We start from the raw sequence: 18,637 nt of genomic DNA on the forward strand, positions 1-18,637 counted from the left end.
CCCTCTCCCTCTCTCCCCTCCCTACCCCTCTCTCCCTCCTCCCCTCTCTCCCTCCCCCTCTCTCTCTCCCCCTCCCTACCCTCTCTCACTACCCCTCCCTCTCTCTCTCCCTACCTCCTCTCTCTCCCTACCCCTACCCCTCTCTCTCCTACCCCTCTCTCTCTCTCTCCCTACCCTCTCCCCCTCCCACCCCCTCTCCCTCCCCCTACCTAACCCCTCTCCCTCTCCCTACCCCTCTCCCTACCCTCTCCCTACCCCTCTCTCCCTACCCCTCTCTCCCTACCTCTCTCTCGTCGTCGTCAATGCATACTGCGTAAGTTTGGCATGTCCTACACAGAGCCAGCTGTGAGGACCTACTCTGTGTGTCTGTTTTTCACAGGTTTAATATATCAATGAAAATATTCAGTGCAAGGTCAAATTAAAATCGAAGCCTAGGGACCGTGTCGGCAGATTTGTGTGTGTCTGTGTGTGTGTCTACAAACTAACTCACTAAGCCACATACACACTAGTAAACTACACTACTGTCCTCTCCACACCACGGCCATATAGAGGGAATGTGTTCCTGTTGCCATTATGGTTACGGTTGCCATTGTCTCCATGAGTGAATTAATGACTTACTGAACAAATTAATGAAAGAATGAATGCTAAAGGCCAAAATGGTGTGGAAGGCAGGTGGAGACAGAAGAGTAGAGAAGCTCGGATGATAGAAGCGATGGATGGACCACGGCACAAAACGAGTGCGGCTTTCTCCTTTCTCTTACACGTCACAAGGATTGATCAATCAACACCGTTCTGCATGTCTCCTTTTTTGCTTAAAAAAACAGAATCAAAGTAAATTAACTAAAAAGTCCAAAGCAGTGCTGTGACTGGTGAGCTATGGCTGACGTCCATAATGACTTAGTTTCCCAGAGGGCTGTGCGGCCCGCTGCTTCCTGGTCAGTTGTAGTCCGCTACAGGGGCTAGCTTTCTGCTCAGGCTGACTGATATGTTGGTGTAGAGAGGCCTCCGGGACACTAAGGGGGAGTACTGCAGGTTGTTGAGCCCATCCAGACTCTGTCTCTCCTTAGAACGCCGCAGAAGTGTGTACCTGGGAGGGCAGAAAAAAAGAGAGGGATCAGAAAGAGGAGGATGAAGTCTACTGGCCTCCAGCCTAGATGCTGGTCCAAGGCCAGTTTTGGTCCCAGAGAAGATGAAGTAGAAGAGACCAGCAGGAAGTTATGGTAGACTATTGGGAAACACCCCAGGTTTACGATGGCTCAATTTGACCTGTTTGACCAGAGTAACTGCAGACTTGTAAAATATGTTAAGTATTTAGGAATGTGAGAAGAGAGGGTCTGCTTGGAATGTAGCTCCCAAGCAAGTCACATGCAAAGTCTTTGGAGGAGTAGAGAAATCCCTCAAAGCCACTAACTCTGACTCTTCATGTGACTGGCTCACATGGGCCTGGGCTACATTCCTCTCACAAACACCCTCTTTATCCAAATCCCCAAGTATCACCGGGGATGTGTGTTAGTTTACTAGAGTGGTGTGTGTGTGTGTGTGTGTGTGACTAACCTTCCCAGGAACTGCACCTCTCCACGGTGGTGGTGTGGGATGGACATGTAGCGACCCAACTCTCCCTGCGGCCGACTGACCGTGTAGTTAGCATACTGCACCCTGTCAGACACACAGTAACACTACAGTCACACACTCACAACGGCATGGTATAAACAGAATTCAAACACACAGCACAAACTGTACAGTACATATTGTAGTCAGTGATTGTGTAAAGCTTGGGGCGCAGTACACAGCTGCTTCAGTGGGAGGGGACTCTGAGTCCTGTGTGTGTGTGTTGAGGGAGGAGCTAAGAAGAGTGCCTGCTGTGTGTGTGTGTGTGTTGAGGGAGGGGCTAAGAAGAGTGCCTGCTGTGTGTGTGTGTTGAGGGAGGGGCTAAGAAGAGTGCCTGCTGTGTGTGTGTGTTGAGGGAGGGGCTAAGAAGAGTGCCTGCTGTGTGTCCAACACGGTCTCACTGGAGATTTACACGTTTATCCACATTTCGTCAAACGTCAAATTTCGAAGTTGTTCCAAATATCAAATTTAGAAGGTTAAGGTTTTGGATAGGGTTAAAACATTACGTTTAGGCACTCATTCCGAATGGTTAAGGTAAAGGTTAAGGCAGTGGTATTCAAACTTTTTCTGGGGACCCCCTTTTTCCCCCAATAATTTCTTGCGACCCCACCCCACCTCAAATCTAATGACACAACCTTAAGAAAATAAGTACATTTCGATTTTTACATCAACAAATAACCTTCAATTAATTGCATTTTCATCTGTTATCAAAATGAAAAGAAACCAATAAATACATTTACTCAATAACATTGTATCTTTCAAATTATCTTTCTCAAAAACGTTTGTAAATTGTCCCATATACTAATATGTACTGTGACCCCACTGAAGTTACCCCACGACACCACTAGGGGTTGCAACCCCAACTTTGAATTCCACTGGGTTTAGGTTTGGGATAGGGTTAAACAATGTCACTATCGACAGCACTATCGACAGCCTCGCACTGTAAACCTGTTACAGGGGACAGGGAGTGTGTATGGAGGTGTGTGTGTAGGGAGGAAGGTTGTGTTTTTATGGGGGAAAGGGCTGAGGCATCATGATACTGAGTCGGGTGTGTTACTGATAATAATAATAATAATAATAATAATAATAATAATAATAATAAGCCATTTAGCAGATGCTTTTATCCAAAGCGACTTACAGTCATGCGTGCATAAATTTTTGTGTATGGGTGGTCCCGGGGATCGAACCCACTACCCTGGCGTTACAAGCGCCGTGCTCTACCAGCTGAGCTACAGAGGATCACAGATGGGGAGGAAGTGTGTGTGTGTGTGTACCATCTATGTTCTGTGTGTGTGCGTGCGTGTGCTGTATGTGTGTGTGTGTGTGCTGAGTGCGTGTGTGTGTGTGCTGAGTGCGTGTGTGCTGAGTGTGTGTGTGTGCTGTCTATGTTCTGTTTGAGTACAGGAAGTAATGCTGATTATAGTACACCACAGGGTGTATTATTGATAAAAAGGGAGGAGTGAAGTGTGTGGGTATGGTGGGCGTTCTCCTCACCTGTTCCAAAGGTCGTCATCCTCTCCTCCCCAGCCCCAGAATGCATTGGGAAAGCCATTGATCTTGGTGAACTGTTCCACTGTCAGACCACTGACGCCACCAAAGAACTCATTGTACGGAAGCCTAGAGGACACACACACACACACACACAGCATTACACACATATCTAAGAAATAGTTAGGAGAAACCTGGACAACTCCAACTAATGGCAAAATAATGTGTGTATGTGTGTGCGCATGCGTGCGTGTGTTCGTGTGTGCGTGCGTGTTTGAAAATGTGTGAGAGACTCACATGTAGGAGTACTTGTTGAGTTTGACAGCGAAGTGGCGAGGCATGTCTCCACAGCCGTAGTAGTTCCTGTCGTTCTCCAGCATGTGGTCTACATCGTGGAACACCATACAGTCCCAGTCCAGGTCCCGCATCGCTTCCCGGAAGCCCACGTTAAACAACATGGCCCTATTGAAGGGCTCACTTCCAACCTAGGAGGAGAGAAGGGGAGGGAGGGAGGGAGAGAGAGAGGTTATCCAGTGACACACACATACCCAAGCAGTTCTGTGGTTATCCAGTGACCCACACATACCCAAGCAGTGTGTGTGTGTGTGTGTTTGTTTACCTGCTCTACAACATAGAAGGCGAACTGTAGCCTCTGTTTCTGTAGTGCTGGTACCAGGTGTCTGAGCAAGATGGGCAGGTGCTCATGGCGGTTCCGGAATGGGACCAGTATCGCCACCTAGGGACAGGGAGGGGAACAACATTGTTACACACGTCAGATAACACACAACCACTAAAGAAGTAAGGAAGAAGGTATTTCTTAATTATTTCAACAGGCCTTTCGGAAATACAATTTCACACAATCAGATATGGCATCTATTGATCATAGCATGGGGATAGGTGGATTGAAGGTCACCCTGGAGAGTGCCAACTAAATGCTTTCCCTGGTTTTTAGAAGAGTTAATCTTAGTAGCAGCTGCAGCTTTAAAGAGATTCTCCGGTACTTTTATATACTTCTTAGCCAGTAGTTCTGAAAGTAGCGCTCACGAGCCAAAAGTGATCCCGGAAAATTGCGTACTTGTGCAGAGATGTGCACCACGTCATTGCTGTCTCGCTCTGCTGTGTTTGCATCTTGTTAGCTGTCACTCAAATGGCGAGGGGCTGAAGCTCATTGGCTGGAACTCGAATTGCTAAGGGGCTGGCCCATGTGGGGGAACATGTAGGGAAAATGGCGCAGCACAGCTTCCAGAAAAACAGTTGCTTTCAAACTAGGGATTACGTTGCTAATTGAGGTAAGGCAGTAATTATTCTCAGAGATTATGCATGTATGAACTACACATTGACAAATCCAGCCCAAAGCAGTAGGTTTAAAAAATACTTAGTAATCGCCAAAGTTCTAGGGCATGTCTGTAAGTTTCCTTTGAGCTTGAGTAGGGAAATGGAGATGTCAACCATCAAACCCCCTCCGGCTTGGAGTGTTGTTTCCTCTGTCAATCAGCTGTCTGATTCTAGACACACACTTCCTGCAGAAACAGTGTCTGGTTCACACACACATCTAGTTGGAATTTAGTGTCACTGTTTGGCTGCTCAACATACCTCAGCTGTTTTGCGACTGTGTTTGATTGTGTGTTTGTGTACCTCCATTTCATTGAGAGAAAGTTAGACATGGGAGGAATGTAGAGCTGGCTGCACACTCTTCAAGTGCAATATAGATTTCCAGTTCCATTTTAAAGACTAATAACTGCATTATCCAGGGCTGATGCATTGATCCAGAGTCGACTGTACAGTACAGTGTCTCCATCAGAGTCCCATACAGGCTACACGCAGGTGGAGGTGCAGTATGACCGTGCTGTTGTGGTGTGTGTGTGTGTTTGCTGGACTGCTCCAATCACTAACTCACCTTCCAGCGTGGGACACAGTCCCTGGGCTTCCAGTAGCCCCCCAGGGTCATGCTAGGCTCAGCATTCAACAGAACCTTCTCCACATCCTCCAGAGCTATCTCACTCATATTCACCTCCAGCCTCCCCTCTGAGAGAGAGAGAGAGAGAGAGAGAGAGAGAGAGAGAGAGAGAGAGAGAGAGAGAGAGAGAGAGAGAGAGAGAGAGAGAGAGAGAGAGAGAGAGAGAGAGAGAGAGAGAGAGAGAGAGAGAGAGAGAGAGAGAGAGAGTTATATAGAGAGATCAACTCTGAAAGAACAGGCCAGCCCTCAACCACGTATACACTCGTAAGACTAAATTAACTGACATTCAAGCACTGAGGTAACAGTCCTTCACTGGCTGGGGAGCACAAAGCTCATAATAGAACTCTATAGGTATAAAATACCAGTCTCTTTGTGAAGAAACTCTTTGAAAGTAGTGTTTGAAATAAATCAAACCTGTTTACACAGTGACTAGCTAATGGTTTAAGGTCAATAGTCTAGTGTGTGTGTGTGTGTGTTTGTGGTTTTACTATCCTTGTGGGAACCAGAAGTCCGCACAAGGAGAGTAAAACAAGGAAAATTCAAACAAGTGGGGACATTTGCCCGTACCCACAAGGAAGAAGGATATTGTAGGCTTAGGTTTAGGGTTACAATAGGGTTAGAATTAAGGGTTAGGTTTAGGGTTAGGAGTTAGGGATTTGGGGTTAAGGTTAGGGAAAATCTGATTTTTAATGGGAATCAATTGTTTTTTCCACACAAGGATAGTGTGTGTGTGTATTTCTACTCACTCATGGAGGGCAGTCTCTCTGGGCAGATCTGTGAGGGCAGATAGGTGAAGCTGTTGGGGAGGTATGTGGTGGGCGGCACATCACTCTCACTCAGGTTGAAGTCATAGGCATAATCTGGTCACAGACAGAAGGATAAATCATCAATTGCCTGACCTAAACACATCTCGGCTACTGCCAGTGTGTTGCTCAGTGTTAATAGTCCGGATTGAGGGTTCCATCAATGTAATTGTCTGCATCATTTCCAATCCCCATATATTATTATATTTTTAAATATATTATATATATATACAGTGGGGAGAACAAGTATTTGTAACACTGCCGATTTTGCAGGTTTTCCTACTTACAAAGCATGTAGAGGTCTGTAATTTTTATCATAGGTACACTTCAACTGTGAGAGACGGAATCTAAAACAAAAATCCAGAAAATCACATTGTATGATTTTTAAGTAATTAATTTGCATTTTATTGCATGACATAATTATTTGATACATCAGAAAAGCAGAACATAAAATTTGGTACAGAAACCTTTGTTTGCAATTACAGAGATCATACGTTTCCTGTAGGTCTTGACCAGGTTTGCACACACTGCAGCAGGGATTTTGGCCCATTCCTCCATACAGACCTTCTCCAGATCCTTCAGGTTTTGGGGCTGTTGCTGGGCAATACGGACTTTCAGCTCCCTCCAAAGATTTTCTATTGGGTTCAGGTCTGGAGACTGGCTAGGCCACTCCAGGACCTTGAGATGCTTCTTACGGAGCCACTCCTTAGTTGCGTTTCGGGACGTTGTCATGCTGGAAGACCCAGCCACGACCCATCTTCAATGCTCTTACTGAGGGAAGGAGGTTGTTGGCCAAGATCTCGCGATACATGGCCCCATCCATCCTCCCCTCAATACGGTGCAGTCGTCGTCCCCCTTTGCAGAAAAGCATCCCCAAAGAATGATGTTTCCACCTCCATGCTTCACGGTTGGGATGGTGTTCTTGGGGTTGTACTCATCCTTCTTCCTTCAAACACGGCGAGTGGAGTTTAGACCAAAAAGCTATATTTTTGTCTCATCAGACCACATGACCTTCTCCCATTCCTCCTCTGGATCATCCAGATGGTCATTGGCAAACTTCAGATGGGCCTGGACATGCGCTGGCTTGAGCAGGGGGACCTTGCGTGCGCTGCAGGATTTTAATCCATGACGGCGTAGTGTGTTACCAATGGTTTTCTTTGAGACTGTGGTCCCAGCTCTCTTCAGGTCATTGCTCAGGTCCTGCCGTGTAGTTCTGGGCTGATCCCTCACCTTCCTCATGATCATTGATGCCCCACGAGGTGAGATCTTGCATGGAGCCCAAGACCGAGGGTGATTGACCGTCATCTTGAACTTCTTCCATTTTCTAATAATTGCGCCAACAGTTGTTGCCTTCTCACCAAGCTGCTTGCCTATTGTCCTGTAGCCCATCCCAGCCTTGTGCAGGTCTACAATTTTATCCCTGATGTCCTTACACAGCTCTCTGATCTTGGCCATTGTGGAGAGGTTGGAGTCTGTTTTATTGAGAGTGGACAGGTGTATTTTATACAGGTAATGAGTTCAAACAGGTGCAGTTAATACAGGTAATGCGTGGAGAACAGGAGGGCTTCTTAAAGAAAAACTAACAGGTCTGTGAGAGCCGGAATTCTTACTGGTTGGTAGGTGATCAAATACTTATGTCATGCAATAAAATGCAAATTAATTACTTAAAAATCATACAATGTGATTTTCTGGATTTTTGTTTTAGATTCCGTCTCTCACAGTTAAAGTGTACCTATGATAAGAATTACAGACCTCTACATGCTTTGTAAGTAGGAAAACCTGCAGAATCGGCAGTGTATCAAATACTTGTTCTCCCCACTGTATGTGTGTATATATATATATATATATATATATATATATATATAAATATAATAATATGGGGATATACAGTGGGGGAAAAAAGTATTTAGTCAGCCACCAATTGTGCAAGTTCTCCCACTTAAAAAGATGAGAGAGGCCTGTAATTTTCATCATAGGTACACGTCAACTATGACAGACAAAATTAGATTTTTTTTCTCCAGAAAATCACATTGTAGGATTTTTAATGAATTTATTTGCAAATTATGGTGGAAAATAAGTATTTGGTCAATAACAAAAGTTTCTCAATACTTTGTTATAAAGCCTTTGTTGGCAATGACACAGGTCAAACGTTTTCTGTAAGTCTTCACAAGGTTTTCACACACTGTTGCTGGTATTTTGGCCCATTCCTCCATGCAGATCTCCTCTAGAGCAGTGATGTTTTGGGGCTGTCGCTGGGCAACACAGACTTTCAACTCCCTCCAAAGATTTTCTATGGGGTAGAGATCTGGAGACTGGCTAGGCCACTCCAGGACCTTGACATGCTTCTTACGAAGCCACTCCTTCGTTGCCTGGGCGGTGTGTTTGGGATCATTGTCATGCTGAAAGACCCAGCCACGTTTCATCTTCAATGCCCTTGCTGATGGAAGGAGGTTTTCACTCAAAATCTCACGATACATGGCCCCATTCATTCTTTCCTTTACACGGATCAGTCGTCCTGGTCCCTTTGCAGAAAAACAGCCCCAAAGCATGATGTTTCCACCCCCATGCTTCTCACAGTAGGTATGGTGTTCTTTGGATGCAACTCAGCATTCTTTGTCCTCCAAACACGACGAGTTGAGTTTTTACCAAAAAGTTATATTTTGGTTTCATTTGACCATATGACATTCTCCCAATCCTCTTCTGGATCATCCAAATGCACTCTAGCAAACTTCAGACGGGCCTGGACATGTACTGGCTTAAGCAGGGGGACACGTCTGGCACTGCAGGATTTGAGTCCCTGGCGGCGTAGTGTGTTACTGATGGTAGGCTTTGTTACTTTGGTCCCAGCTCTCTGCAGGTCATTCACTAGGCCCCCCCGTGTGGTTCTGGGATTTTTGCTCACCGTTCTTGTGATCATTTTGACCCCACGGGGTGAGATCTTGCGTGGAGCCCCAGATCGAGGGAGATTATCAGTGGTCTTGTATGTCTTCCATTTCCTAATAATTGCTCCCACAGTTGATTCTTTCAAACCAAGCTGCTTACCTATTGCAGATTCAGTCTTCCCAGCCTGGTGCAGGTCTACAATTTTGTTTCTGGTGTCCTTTGACAGCTCTTTGGTCTTGGCCATAGTGGAGTTTGGAGTGTGACTGTTTGAGGTTGTGGACAGGTGTCTTTTATACTGATAACAAGTTCAAACAGGTGCCATTAATACAGGTAACGAGTGGAGGACAGAGGAGCCTCTTAAAGAAGAAGTTACAGGTCTGTGAGAGCCAGAAATCTTGCTTGTTTGTAGGTGACCAAATACTTATTTTCCACCATAATTTGCAAATAAATTCATAAAAAATCCTACAATGTGATTTTCTGGATTTTTTTTCCTCAATTTGTCTGTCATAGTTGACGTGTACCTATGATGAAAATTACAGGCCTCTCATCTTTTTAAGTGGGAGAACTTGCACAATTGGTGGCTGACTAAATACTTTTTTCCCCCACTGTATATATATATATACATATACAGTTGAAGTCGGAAGTTTACATACACCTTAGCCAAATACATTTAAACTCAGTTTTTCACAATTCCTGACATTTAATCCTAGTAAAAATTCCCTGTCTTAGGTCAGTTAGGATCACCACTTTATTTTAAGAATGTGAAATGTCAGAATAATAGTAGAGAGAATGATTTATTTCAGCTTTTATTTCTTTCATCACATTCCCAGTGGGTCAGAAGTTTACATACACTCAATTAGTATTTGTTAGCATTGCCTTTAAATTGTTTAACTTGGGTCAAACGTTTCGGGTAGCCTTCCACAAGCTTCCTACAATAAGATGTCTTGAGATGTTGCTTCAATATATATGCACATAATTGTCCTTCCTCATGATGCCATCTATTTTGTGACGTGCACCAGTCCCTCCTGCAGCAAAGCACCCCCACAGCATGATGCTGCCACCCCCGTGCTTCACGGTTGGGATGGTGTTCTTCGGCTTGCAACATCCCCCTTTTTCCTCCAAACATAACGATGGTCATTATGGCCAAACAGTTCTATTTTTGTTTCATCAGACCAGAGGACATTTCTCCAAAAAGTACTTATCTTTGTCCCCATGTGCAGTTGCAAACCGTAGTCTGGCTTTTTTATGGCGGTTTTGAAGCAGTGGCTTCTTCCTTTCTGAGCTGCCTTTCAGGTGATGTCAATAAAGGACTTGTTTTACTGTGGAAATAGATACTTTTGTACCTGTTTCCTCCAGCATCTTCACAAGGTCCTTTGCTGATGTTCTGGGATTGATTTGCACTTTTCGCACCAAAGTATGTTCATCTCTAGGAGACAGAACGCGTCTCCTTCCTGAGCGGTATGACGGCTGCGTGGTCCCATGGTGTTTATACTTGCGTACTATTGTTTGTACAGATGTCCGTGGTACCTTCAGGCGTTTGGAAATTGCTCCCAAGGATGAACCAGACTTGTGTAGGTCTAAAAAAAGTTTCTGAGGTCTTGGCTGATTTCTTTTAATTTTCCCATGATGCCAAGCAAAGACTCACTGAGTTTGAAGGTAGGCCTTGAAATACATCCACAGGTACACCTCCAATTGACTCAAATTATGTCAATAAGCCTATCAGAAGCATCTAAAGCCATGACATCATTTTCTGGAATTTTCCAAGCTGCTTAAAGGCACAGTCAACTTAGTGTATGTAAACTTCTGACCCACTGGAATTGTGATACAGTGAATTATAAGTGAAATAATCTGTCTGTAAACAATTGTTGGTTGTACCATGCACAAAGTGGATGGCCTAACAGACTTGCCAAAACTATAGTTTGTAAACAAGAAATTTGTGGAGTGGTTGAAAAACAAGTTTTAATGACTCCAACCTAAGTGTATGTAAACTTCCGACTTCAACTGTATATGTATATATATATATATACACACACACATTGAGGGAAAAAAGTATTTGATCCCCTGCTGATTTTGTACGTTTGCCCACTGACAAAGACATTATCAGTCTATCAGTTTATTTGAACAGTGAGAGACAGAAAAACAACAAAAAAATCCAGAAAAATGCATATCAAAAATGTTATAAATTGATTTGCATTTTAATGAGGGAAATAAGTATTTGACCCCTCTGCAAAACATGACTTAGTACTTGGTGGCAAAACCCTTGTTGGCAATCACAGAGGTCAGACATTTCATGTAGTTGGCCACCAGGTTTGCACACATCTCAGGAGGGATTTTATTCCACTCCTCTTTGCAGATTTTCTCCAAGTCATTAAGGTTGAGGCTGATGTTTGGCAACTCGAACCTTCAGCTCCCTCCACAGATTTTCTATGGGATTAAGGTCTGGAGACTGGCTAGGCCACTCCAGGACCTTAATGTGCTTCTTCTTGAGCCACTCCTTTGTTGCCTTGGCCGTGTGTTTTGGGTCATTGTCATGCTGGAATACCCATCCACGACCCATTTTCAATGCCCTGGCTGAGGGAAGGAGGTTCTCACCCAAGATTTGACGGTACATGGCCCCGTCCATCGTCCCTTTGATGCGGTGAAGTTGTCCTGTCCCCTTAGCAGAAAAACACCCCCAAAGCATAATGTTTCCACCTCCATGTTTGACGGTGGGGATGGTGTTCTTGGGGTCATAGGCAACATTCCTCCTCCTCCAAACACGGCGAGTTGAGTTGATGCCAAAGAGGATTTCAGTCCTTCACGGCGTAGTGTGGTACCAATTGTTTTCTTGGTGACTATGGTCCCAGCTGCCTTGAGATCATTGACAAGATCCTCCTGTGTAGTTCTGGGCTGATTCCTCACCGTTCTCATGATCATTGCAACTCCACGAGGTAAGATATTGCATGGAGCCCCAGGCTGAGGGAGATTGACAGTTCTTTTGTGTTTCTTCCATTTGCGAATAATCGCACCAATTGTTGTCACCTTCTCACCAAGCTGCTTGTCGATGGTCTTGTAGCCCATTCCAGCCTTGTGTAGGTCTACAATCTTGTCCCTGACATCCTTGGAGAGCTATTTGGTCTTTGCCATGGTGGAGAGTTTGGAATCTGATTGATTGATTGCTTCTGTGGACAGGTGTGTTTTATACAGATAACAGGCTGAGATTAGGAGCACCCCCTTTAAGAGTGTGCTCCTAATCTCAGCTTGTTACCTGTATAAAAGACACCTGGGAGCCAGAAATCTTTCTGATTGAGAGGGGGTCAAGTACTTATTTCCCTCATTAAAATACAAATCAATTTACAACATTTTTGACATGCGTTTTTCTGGATTTTTTTGTTGTTATTCTGTCTCTCACTGTTCAAATAAACCTACCATTAAAATTATAGACTGATCATTTCTTTGTCAGTGTGCAAACGTACAAAATCAGCAGGGGATCAAATACTTTTTTCCCCTCACTGTATGTGTATGTGTATGTGTATGTGTATGTGTTATATATATATATATATATATACATACATACATGTTAATAATGTTTTGTACACTCAGTGTGTGGGTGTGTGTGAGAGCTGAGCGTAGCAGTTTAACCACATTTGCTATGCATGTACTTTCCAGACCAACACAACACAACCATGTCTACCCACTGTTGTGGTTCACATAGTAAGGCCAAAACACACACACACACACACAACCCTGTTTAAAATCACTAGCCAAACATTTCCAGTTAAAGAATAAGCCAGTGCTCTCATTGTGCTGACCAGACCTGGGTTCAAATACATGTGTATAAGAGTACCTGGTATTTTAAATACACAGCCCCAAAAAAGTACTTTTATGGTTATTTGAATGGTTATATGTTTCTAAACACTTCTACATTAATGTGGACGCTACTATGATTACGGATAATCCTGAATGAATCATGAATAATGATGAGTGAGAAAGACGCACAAATATCATACTCCCCAAAAATGCTAACCTCCCATGTTATTGTAATGGTGAGAGGTTAGCATGTCTTGGGGGTATGATATAGGTGCGTCTGACTTTCTCACTCATCATTATTCACAAGTCATTCAGGACTATCCGTAATCATGGTAGCATCCACATTAATGTAGAAGTGTTTACAAACATATTATATTAAGGACCTGTGTTAGCTGTGTCCTTACATTAAGAACCTGTGTTAGCTGTGACTTGTAAGTTCTGCCCTAACATTAAGAACCTGTGTTAGCAGTGACTTGTAAGTTCTGCCCTAACATTAAGAATCTGTGTTAGCTGTGACTTGTAAGTTGTGCCCTAACATTAAGAACCTGTGTTAGCAGTGACTTGTAAGTTGTGCCCTAACATTAAGAACCTGTGTTAGCAGTGACTTGTAAGTTGTGCCCTAACATTAAGAACCTGTGTTAGCAGTGACTTGTAAGTTCTGCCCTAACATTAAGAACCTGTGTTAGATGTGTCTTACCTGTCCCATTGATATTGTAACCACCTCTGACCACCTGCTCTAGAACCTGAGCACCGATGTTCTTCACGTTGTCCTTGATGTGGATCCCTGTGGCCTGCACCATAAACAGGTACTCATTTACTATGGAGAGAGGAGGGAGGGAGGGAGAAACGTTAGTTACTTGATACAGTCATACTGTCCTGCTCTGGCAATATTACCTGCAATTAGGTACATTTTATGCCAAAAAAACATTGAGAAGGAGACATTTAGAAACTACACCACTAAAAGGAATGATGAACTAAGTGTGAACTACAAGTGCAAAAAATAGCCCATATTAACATATGCAGCCTGAGAAACAAAGTCCATGAAGTCAATAACTTGCTTGTAACAGATTACATTCATATTCTGACTATCTCTGAAACTCACTTAGATAATACCTTTGATGATACAGTGGTAGCAATACATGGTTATAACATCTACCGAAAAGACAGAAATGCCAACAGGGGCGGTGTTGCGGTCTATATTCAGAACCACATTCCTGTAAAGCTTAGAGACGATCTCATGTTAAATACTGTTGAAGTAATATGGCTACAGGATAATCTGCCTCACCTAAATCCCATTCTTTTGGGAAGCTGCTATAGACCACCAAGTGCTAACAGTCAGTATCTGGATAATAAGTGTGAAATGCTTGATAATGTATGTGATAAACAGAGAAGTATATTTTCTGGATGGTTTCAATATTAATTGGCTCTCATCAAGCTGCCCACTCAAGAAAAAACCTCAAACTGTAACCAGTGCCTGCAACCTGGTTCAGGTTGTCAGTCAACCTACCAGGGTATTTACAAACAGCACAGGAATTAAATCAACAACATGTATTGATCACATCTTTACTAATCCTGCAGAAATTTGCTTTAAAAAAACAGTATCCAAATCCATAGGATGTAGTGATCACAATATAGTAGCCATACTGATTTTGTACGCCCTGCTGATTTTGTACGTTTGCCCACTGACAAAGAAATTATCAGTGTATAATTTTGTATAATTTTAATGGTAGGTTTATTTGAACAGTGAGAGACAGAATAACAACAAAAAAATCCAGAAAAACGCATGTCAAAAATGTTATAAATTGATTTGCATTTTAATGAGGGAAATAAGTATTTGACCCCTCTGCAAAACATGACTTAGTACTTGGTGGCAAAACCCTTGTTGGCAATCACAGAGGTCAGACGTTTCTTGTAGTTGGCCACCAGGTTTGCACACATCTCAGGAGGGATTTTGTCCCACTCCTCTTTGCAGATCTTCTCCAAGTCATTAAGGTTTCGAGGCTGACGTTTGGCAACTCAAACCTTCAGCTCCCTCCACAGATTTCCTATGGGATTAAGGTCTGGAGACTGGCTAGGCCACTCCAGGACCTTAATGTGCTTCTTCTTGAGCCACTCCTTTGTTGCCTTGGCCGTGTGTTTTGGGTCATTGTCATGCTGGAATACCCATCCACGACCCATTTTCAATGCCCTGGCTGAGGGAAGGAGGTTCTCACCCAAGATTAGACGGTACATGGCCCCGTCCATCGTCCCTTTGATGCGGTGAAGTTGTCCTGTCCCCTTAGCAGAAAAACACCCCCAAAGCATAATGTTTCCACCTCCATGTTTGACGGTCGGGATGGTGTTCTTGGGGTCATAGACAGCATTCCTCCTCCTCCAAACATGGCGAGTTGAGTTGATGCCAAAGCGCTTCATTTTGGTCTCATCTGACCACAACAATTTCACCCAGTTCTCCTCTGAATCATTCAGATGTTCATTGGCAAACTTCAGATGGGCATGTATTTGTGCTTTCTTGAGCAGGGGGACCTTGCGGGCGCTGCAGGATTTCAGTCCTTCACGGCGTAGTGTGTAACCAATTTTTTTCTTGGTGACTATGGTCCCAGCTGCCTTGAGATCATTGACAAGATCCTCCTGTGTAGTTCTGGGCTGATTCCTCACCGTTCTCATGATCATTGCAACTCCACGAGGTGAGATCTTGCATGGAGCCCCAGGCCGAGGGAGATTGACAGTTATTTTGTGTTTCTTCCATTTGCGAATAATCGCACCAACTGTTGTCACCTTCTCACCAAGCTGCTTGGCGATGGTCTTGTAGCCCATTCCAGCCTTGTGTAGGTCTACAATCTTGTCCCTGACATCCTTGGAGGTAGCTCTTTGATCTAGGCCATGGTGGAGAGTTTGGAATCTGATTGATTGATCACTTCTGTGGACAGGTGTCTTATATACAGGTAACAAACTGAGATTAGGAGCACTCCCTTTAAGAGTGTGCTCCTAATATCAGCTCGTTACCTGTATAAAATACACCTGGGAGCCAGAAATCTTTCTGATTGAGAGGGGGTCAAATACTTATTTCCCTCATTAAAATGCAAATCAAAGTAGAAGATTTTTGACATGCGTCTTTCTGGATTTTTTTGTTGTTATTCTGTCTCTCACTGTTCAAATAAACCTACCATTAAAATTATAGACTGATCATATCTTTGTCAGTGGGCAAACGTACAAAATCAGCAGGGGATCAAATACTTTTTTCCCCTCACTGTATCTAGGAAAACCAAAGTTCCAAAGGCTGGGCCTAATATAGTGTATAAGAGGTCATACAATACGTTTTGTAGTAATTCATATGTTGATGATGTAAAGAATATTTGCTGCTCTGTGGTGAGTAATGAGGAGCAACCAGACGCTGCACTTTACACATTTATGAAATTGCTTATTCCAGTTACTAATAAGCATGCACCCATTAAGAAAATGACTGTAAAAACTGCTAAATCCCCTTGGATTGATGAGAAATTGAAAAATTGTATGGTTGAGAGGGATGAGGCAAAAGGTATGGCAAATAAGTCTGGCAGCCCAACTGATTGGCAAACGTACTGCAAATTAAGAAATCATGTGACTTAACTAAATAAAAATAAACTATACTATGAAAAGGTCCCCTGTAGCTCAGTTGGTAGAGCATGGCGCTTGCAACGCCAGGGTTGTGGGTTCATTTCCCACGGGGGGCCAGTATGAAAATGTATGCACTCACTAACTGTAAGTCGCTCTGGATAAGAGTGTCTGCTAAATGACAAACAAACAAACAAACAATATATATATATATATGATATAAAGAATGATAGTAAAAAGCTTTGTAGCACCTTAAATGAAATATTGGGAAAAAAGGCAAACTCCGCTCCATCATTCATTAAATCAGATGGCTCATTCATCCCAAAACCCACTGATATTGCCAACTACTTTAATGACTTCTTCATTGGCAAGATAAGCAAACTTAGGTATGACATGCCAGCAATAAATGCTGACACTACACATCCAAGTATACCTGACCAAATTATGAAAGACAAGAATTGTACTTTTGAATTCCGTAAAGTCAGTTTGGAATAGGTGAACAAATTATTGTTGTCTATCAACAATGACAAGTCACCCGGGTCTGACAATCTGGATGGAAAATTACTGAGGATAATAGCGGACAATATTGCCACTCCTAGTTGCCACATCTTCAATTTAAGCCTACTAGAAAGTGTGTGCCCTCAGGCCTGGAGGGAAGCTAAAGTCATTCCGCTAACCAAGAATAGTAAAGCCCCCTTTACTGGCTCAAATAGCCGACCAATCAGCCTGTTACCAACCCTTACTAAACTTCTGGAAAAAAATTGGTGTTTGACCAGATACAATGCTATTTCACAGTAAACAAATTGACAACCGACTTTCAGCATGCTTATATGGAAGGATGCTCAACAAGCACAGCACTTACACAAATGACTGATTGGCTGAGAGAAATTGATGATAAAATGATTGTGGGGGCTGTCTTGTTAGACTTTAGTGCAGCTTTTGACATTATCGATCATAGTCTGCTGCTGGAAAAACTTGTTATGGCTTTACACCCCCTTCTATAATGTGGATAAAGAGTTACTTGTCTAACAGAACACAGAGGGTGTTCTTTAATGGAAGCCTCTCAAACACAATCCAGGTAGAATCAGGAATTCCCCAGGGTAGCTGTTTAGGCCCCTTACTTTTTTTCCATCTTTACTAACGACATGCCACTGGCTTTGAGTAAAGCCAGTGTGTCTATGTATGCGGATGACTCAACACTACACACGTCAGCTACTACAGCAACTGAAATAACTGCAACACTTAACAAAGACCTGCAGTTAGTTTCAGAATGGGTAGCAAGGAATAAGTTAGTCCTAAATATTTCCAAAACTAAAAGCATTGTATTTGGGACAAATTATTCACTAAACCCTAAACCTCAACCACATCTCATAATGAATAATGTGGAAATTGAGCAAGTTGAGGTGACTAAACTGCTTGGAGTAACCCTGGATTGTAAACTGTCATGGTCAAAACATATTGATACAACAGTAGCTAAGATGGGGAGAAGTCTGTCCATAATAATGCGCTGCTCTGCCTTCTTAACAACACTATCAACAAGGCAGGTCCTACAGGCCCTTGTTTTGTCACACCTAGACTACTGTTCAGTAATGTGGTCAGGTGCCACAAAGAGGGACTTGGGAAAATTGCAGTTGGCTCAGAACTGGGCAGCACGGCTGGCCCTTAAAAGTACACTGAGAGCTAACATTAATGACATGCATGTCAATCTCTCATGGCTCAAAGTGGAAGAGAGATTGACTTAATCACTACTTGTTTTTGTAAGAGGTGTTGACAAGCTGAATGTACCGAGCTGTCTGTTTAAAATACTAGCACACAGCTTGGACACCCATGCATACCCCACAAGACATGCCACCAGAGGTCTCTTCACAGTCCCCAAGTCCAGAACAGACTATGGGAGGCGCACAGTACTACATAGAGCCATGACTACATGGAACTCTATTCCACATCAGGTAACTGATGCAAGCAGTAGAATCAGATTTTTAAAAAAGGGTAAAAATACACCTTATGGAACAACGGGGACTGTGAAGAGACACACAAAAGGTACAGACACATGCATACGCACACATTGTGATATTGCTGTATGGTGGTATTAAACATTTTGTATTGTAGATATGTAGTGGTGTAATAATGTTCTATGATGTACTGTTTTATATTTTTGTTTTATAAGTCCCGGGTAGCTCAGTTGGTAGAGCATGGCGTTTGCAACGCCAGGGTTGTGGGTTCGATTCCCACGGGGGGCCAGTATGAAAAACAAACAAATGTATGCACTCACTAACTGTAAGTCGCTCTGGATAAGAGCGTCTTCTAAATGACTAAAATGTAAATATGTAATGTACAGTTGAAGTTGGAAGTTTACATACACCTTAGCCAAATACATTTAAACTCAATTTTTCACAATTCCTGACATGTAACCCTAGTAAAGATTCCCTGTCTTAGGTCAGTTAGGATCACCACTTTATTTTAACAATGTGAAATGTCAGAATAATAGTACAGAGAATGATTTATTTAAGCTTTTATT

General features: G+C 43.1%; 1 protein-coding gene across 2 annotated transcripts in view; it reads right to left on the reverse strand.

The window, feature by feature from the left end:
* Nucleotides 1-265: 265 nt before the first annotated feature.
* LOC121545315 (beta-1,4-galactosyltransferase 5-like) overlaps nucleotides 266-18,637 on the reverse strand; it is a 52,176-nt gene continuing 33,804 nt past the window's right edge. For both annotated transcript variants that reach the window (XM_041855728.1, XM_045209327.1), the window contains exons 2-9: nucleotides 13,226-13,345; nucleotides 5,800-5,913; nucleotides 4,994-5,121; nucleotides 3,716-3,832; nucleotides 3,394-3,581; nucleotides 3,103-3,225; nucleotides 1,555-1,656; nucleotides 266-1,087 (exon numbers count right to left, since the gene is read on the reverse strand). In XM_041855728.1, the coding sequence (XP_041711662.1) occupies nucleotides 937-1,087; nucleotides 1,555-1,656; nucleotides 3,103-3,225; nucleotides 3,394-3,581; nucleotides 3,716-3,832; nucleotides 4,994-5,121; nucleotides 5,800-5,913; nucleotides 13,226-13,345 (1,043 nt within the window). In that variant the 3' untranslated portion in view covers nucleotides 266-936. The remainder of the gene's footprint in view (nucleotides 1,088-1,554; nucleotides 1,657-3,102; nucleotides 3,226-3,393; nucleotides 3,582-3,715; nucleotides 3,833-4,993; nucleotides 5,122-5,799; nucleotides 5,914-13,225; nucleotides 13,346-18,637) is intronic.

The sequence above is a fragment of the Coregonus clupeaformis genome, chromosome 30 (genome assembly GCF_020615455.1).
Source record: "Coregonus clupeaformis isolate EN_2021a chromosome 30, ASM2061545v1, whole genome shotgun sequence".
Taxonomy (NCBI): domain Eukaryota; kingdom Metazoa; phylum Chordata; class Actinopteri; order Salmoniformes; family Salmonidae; genus Coregonus; species Coregonus clupeaformis.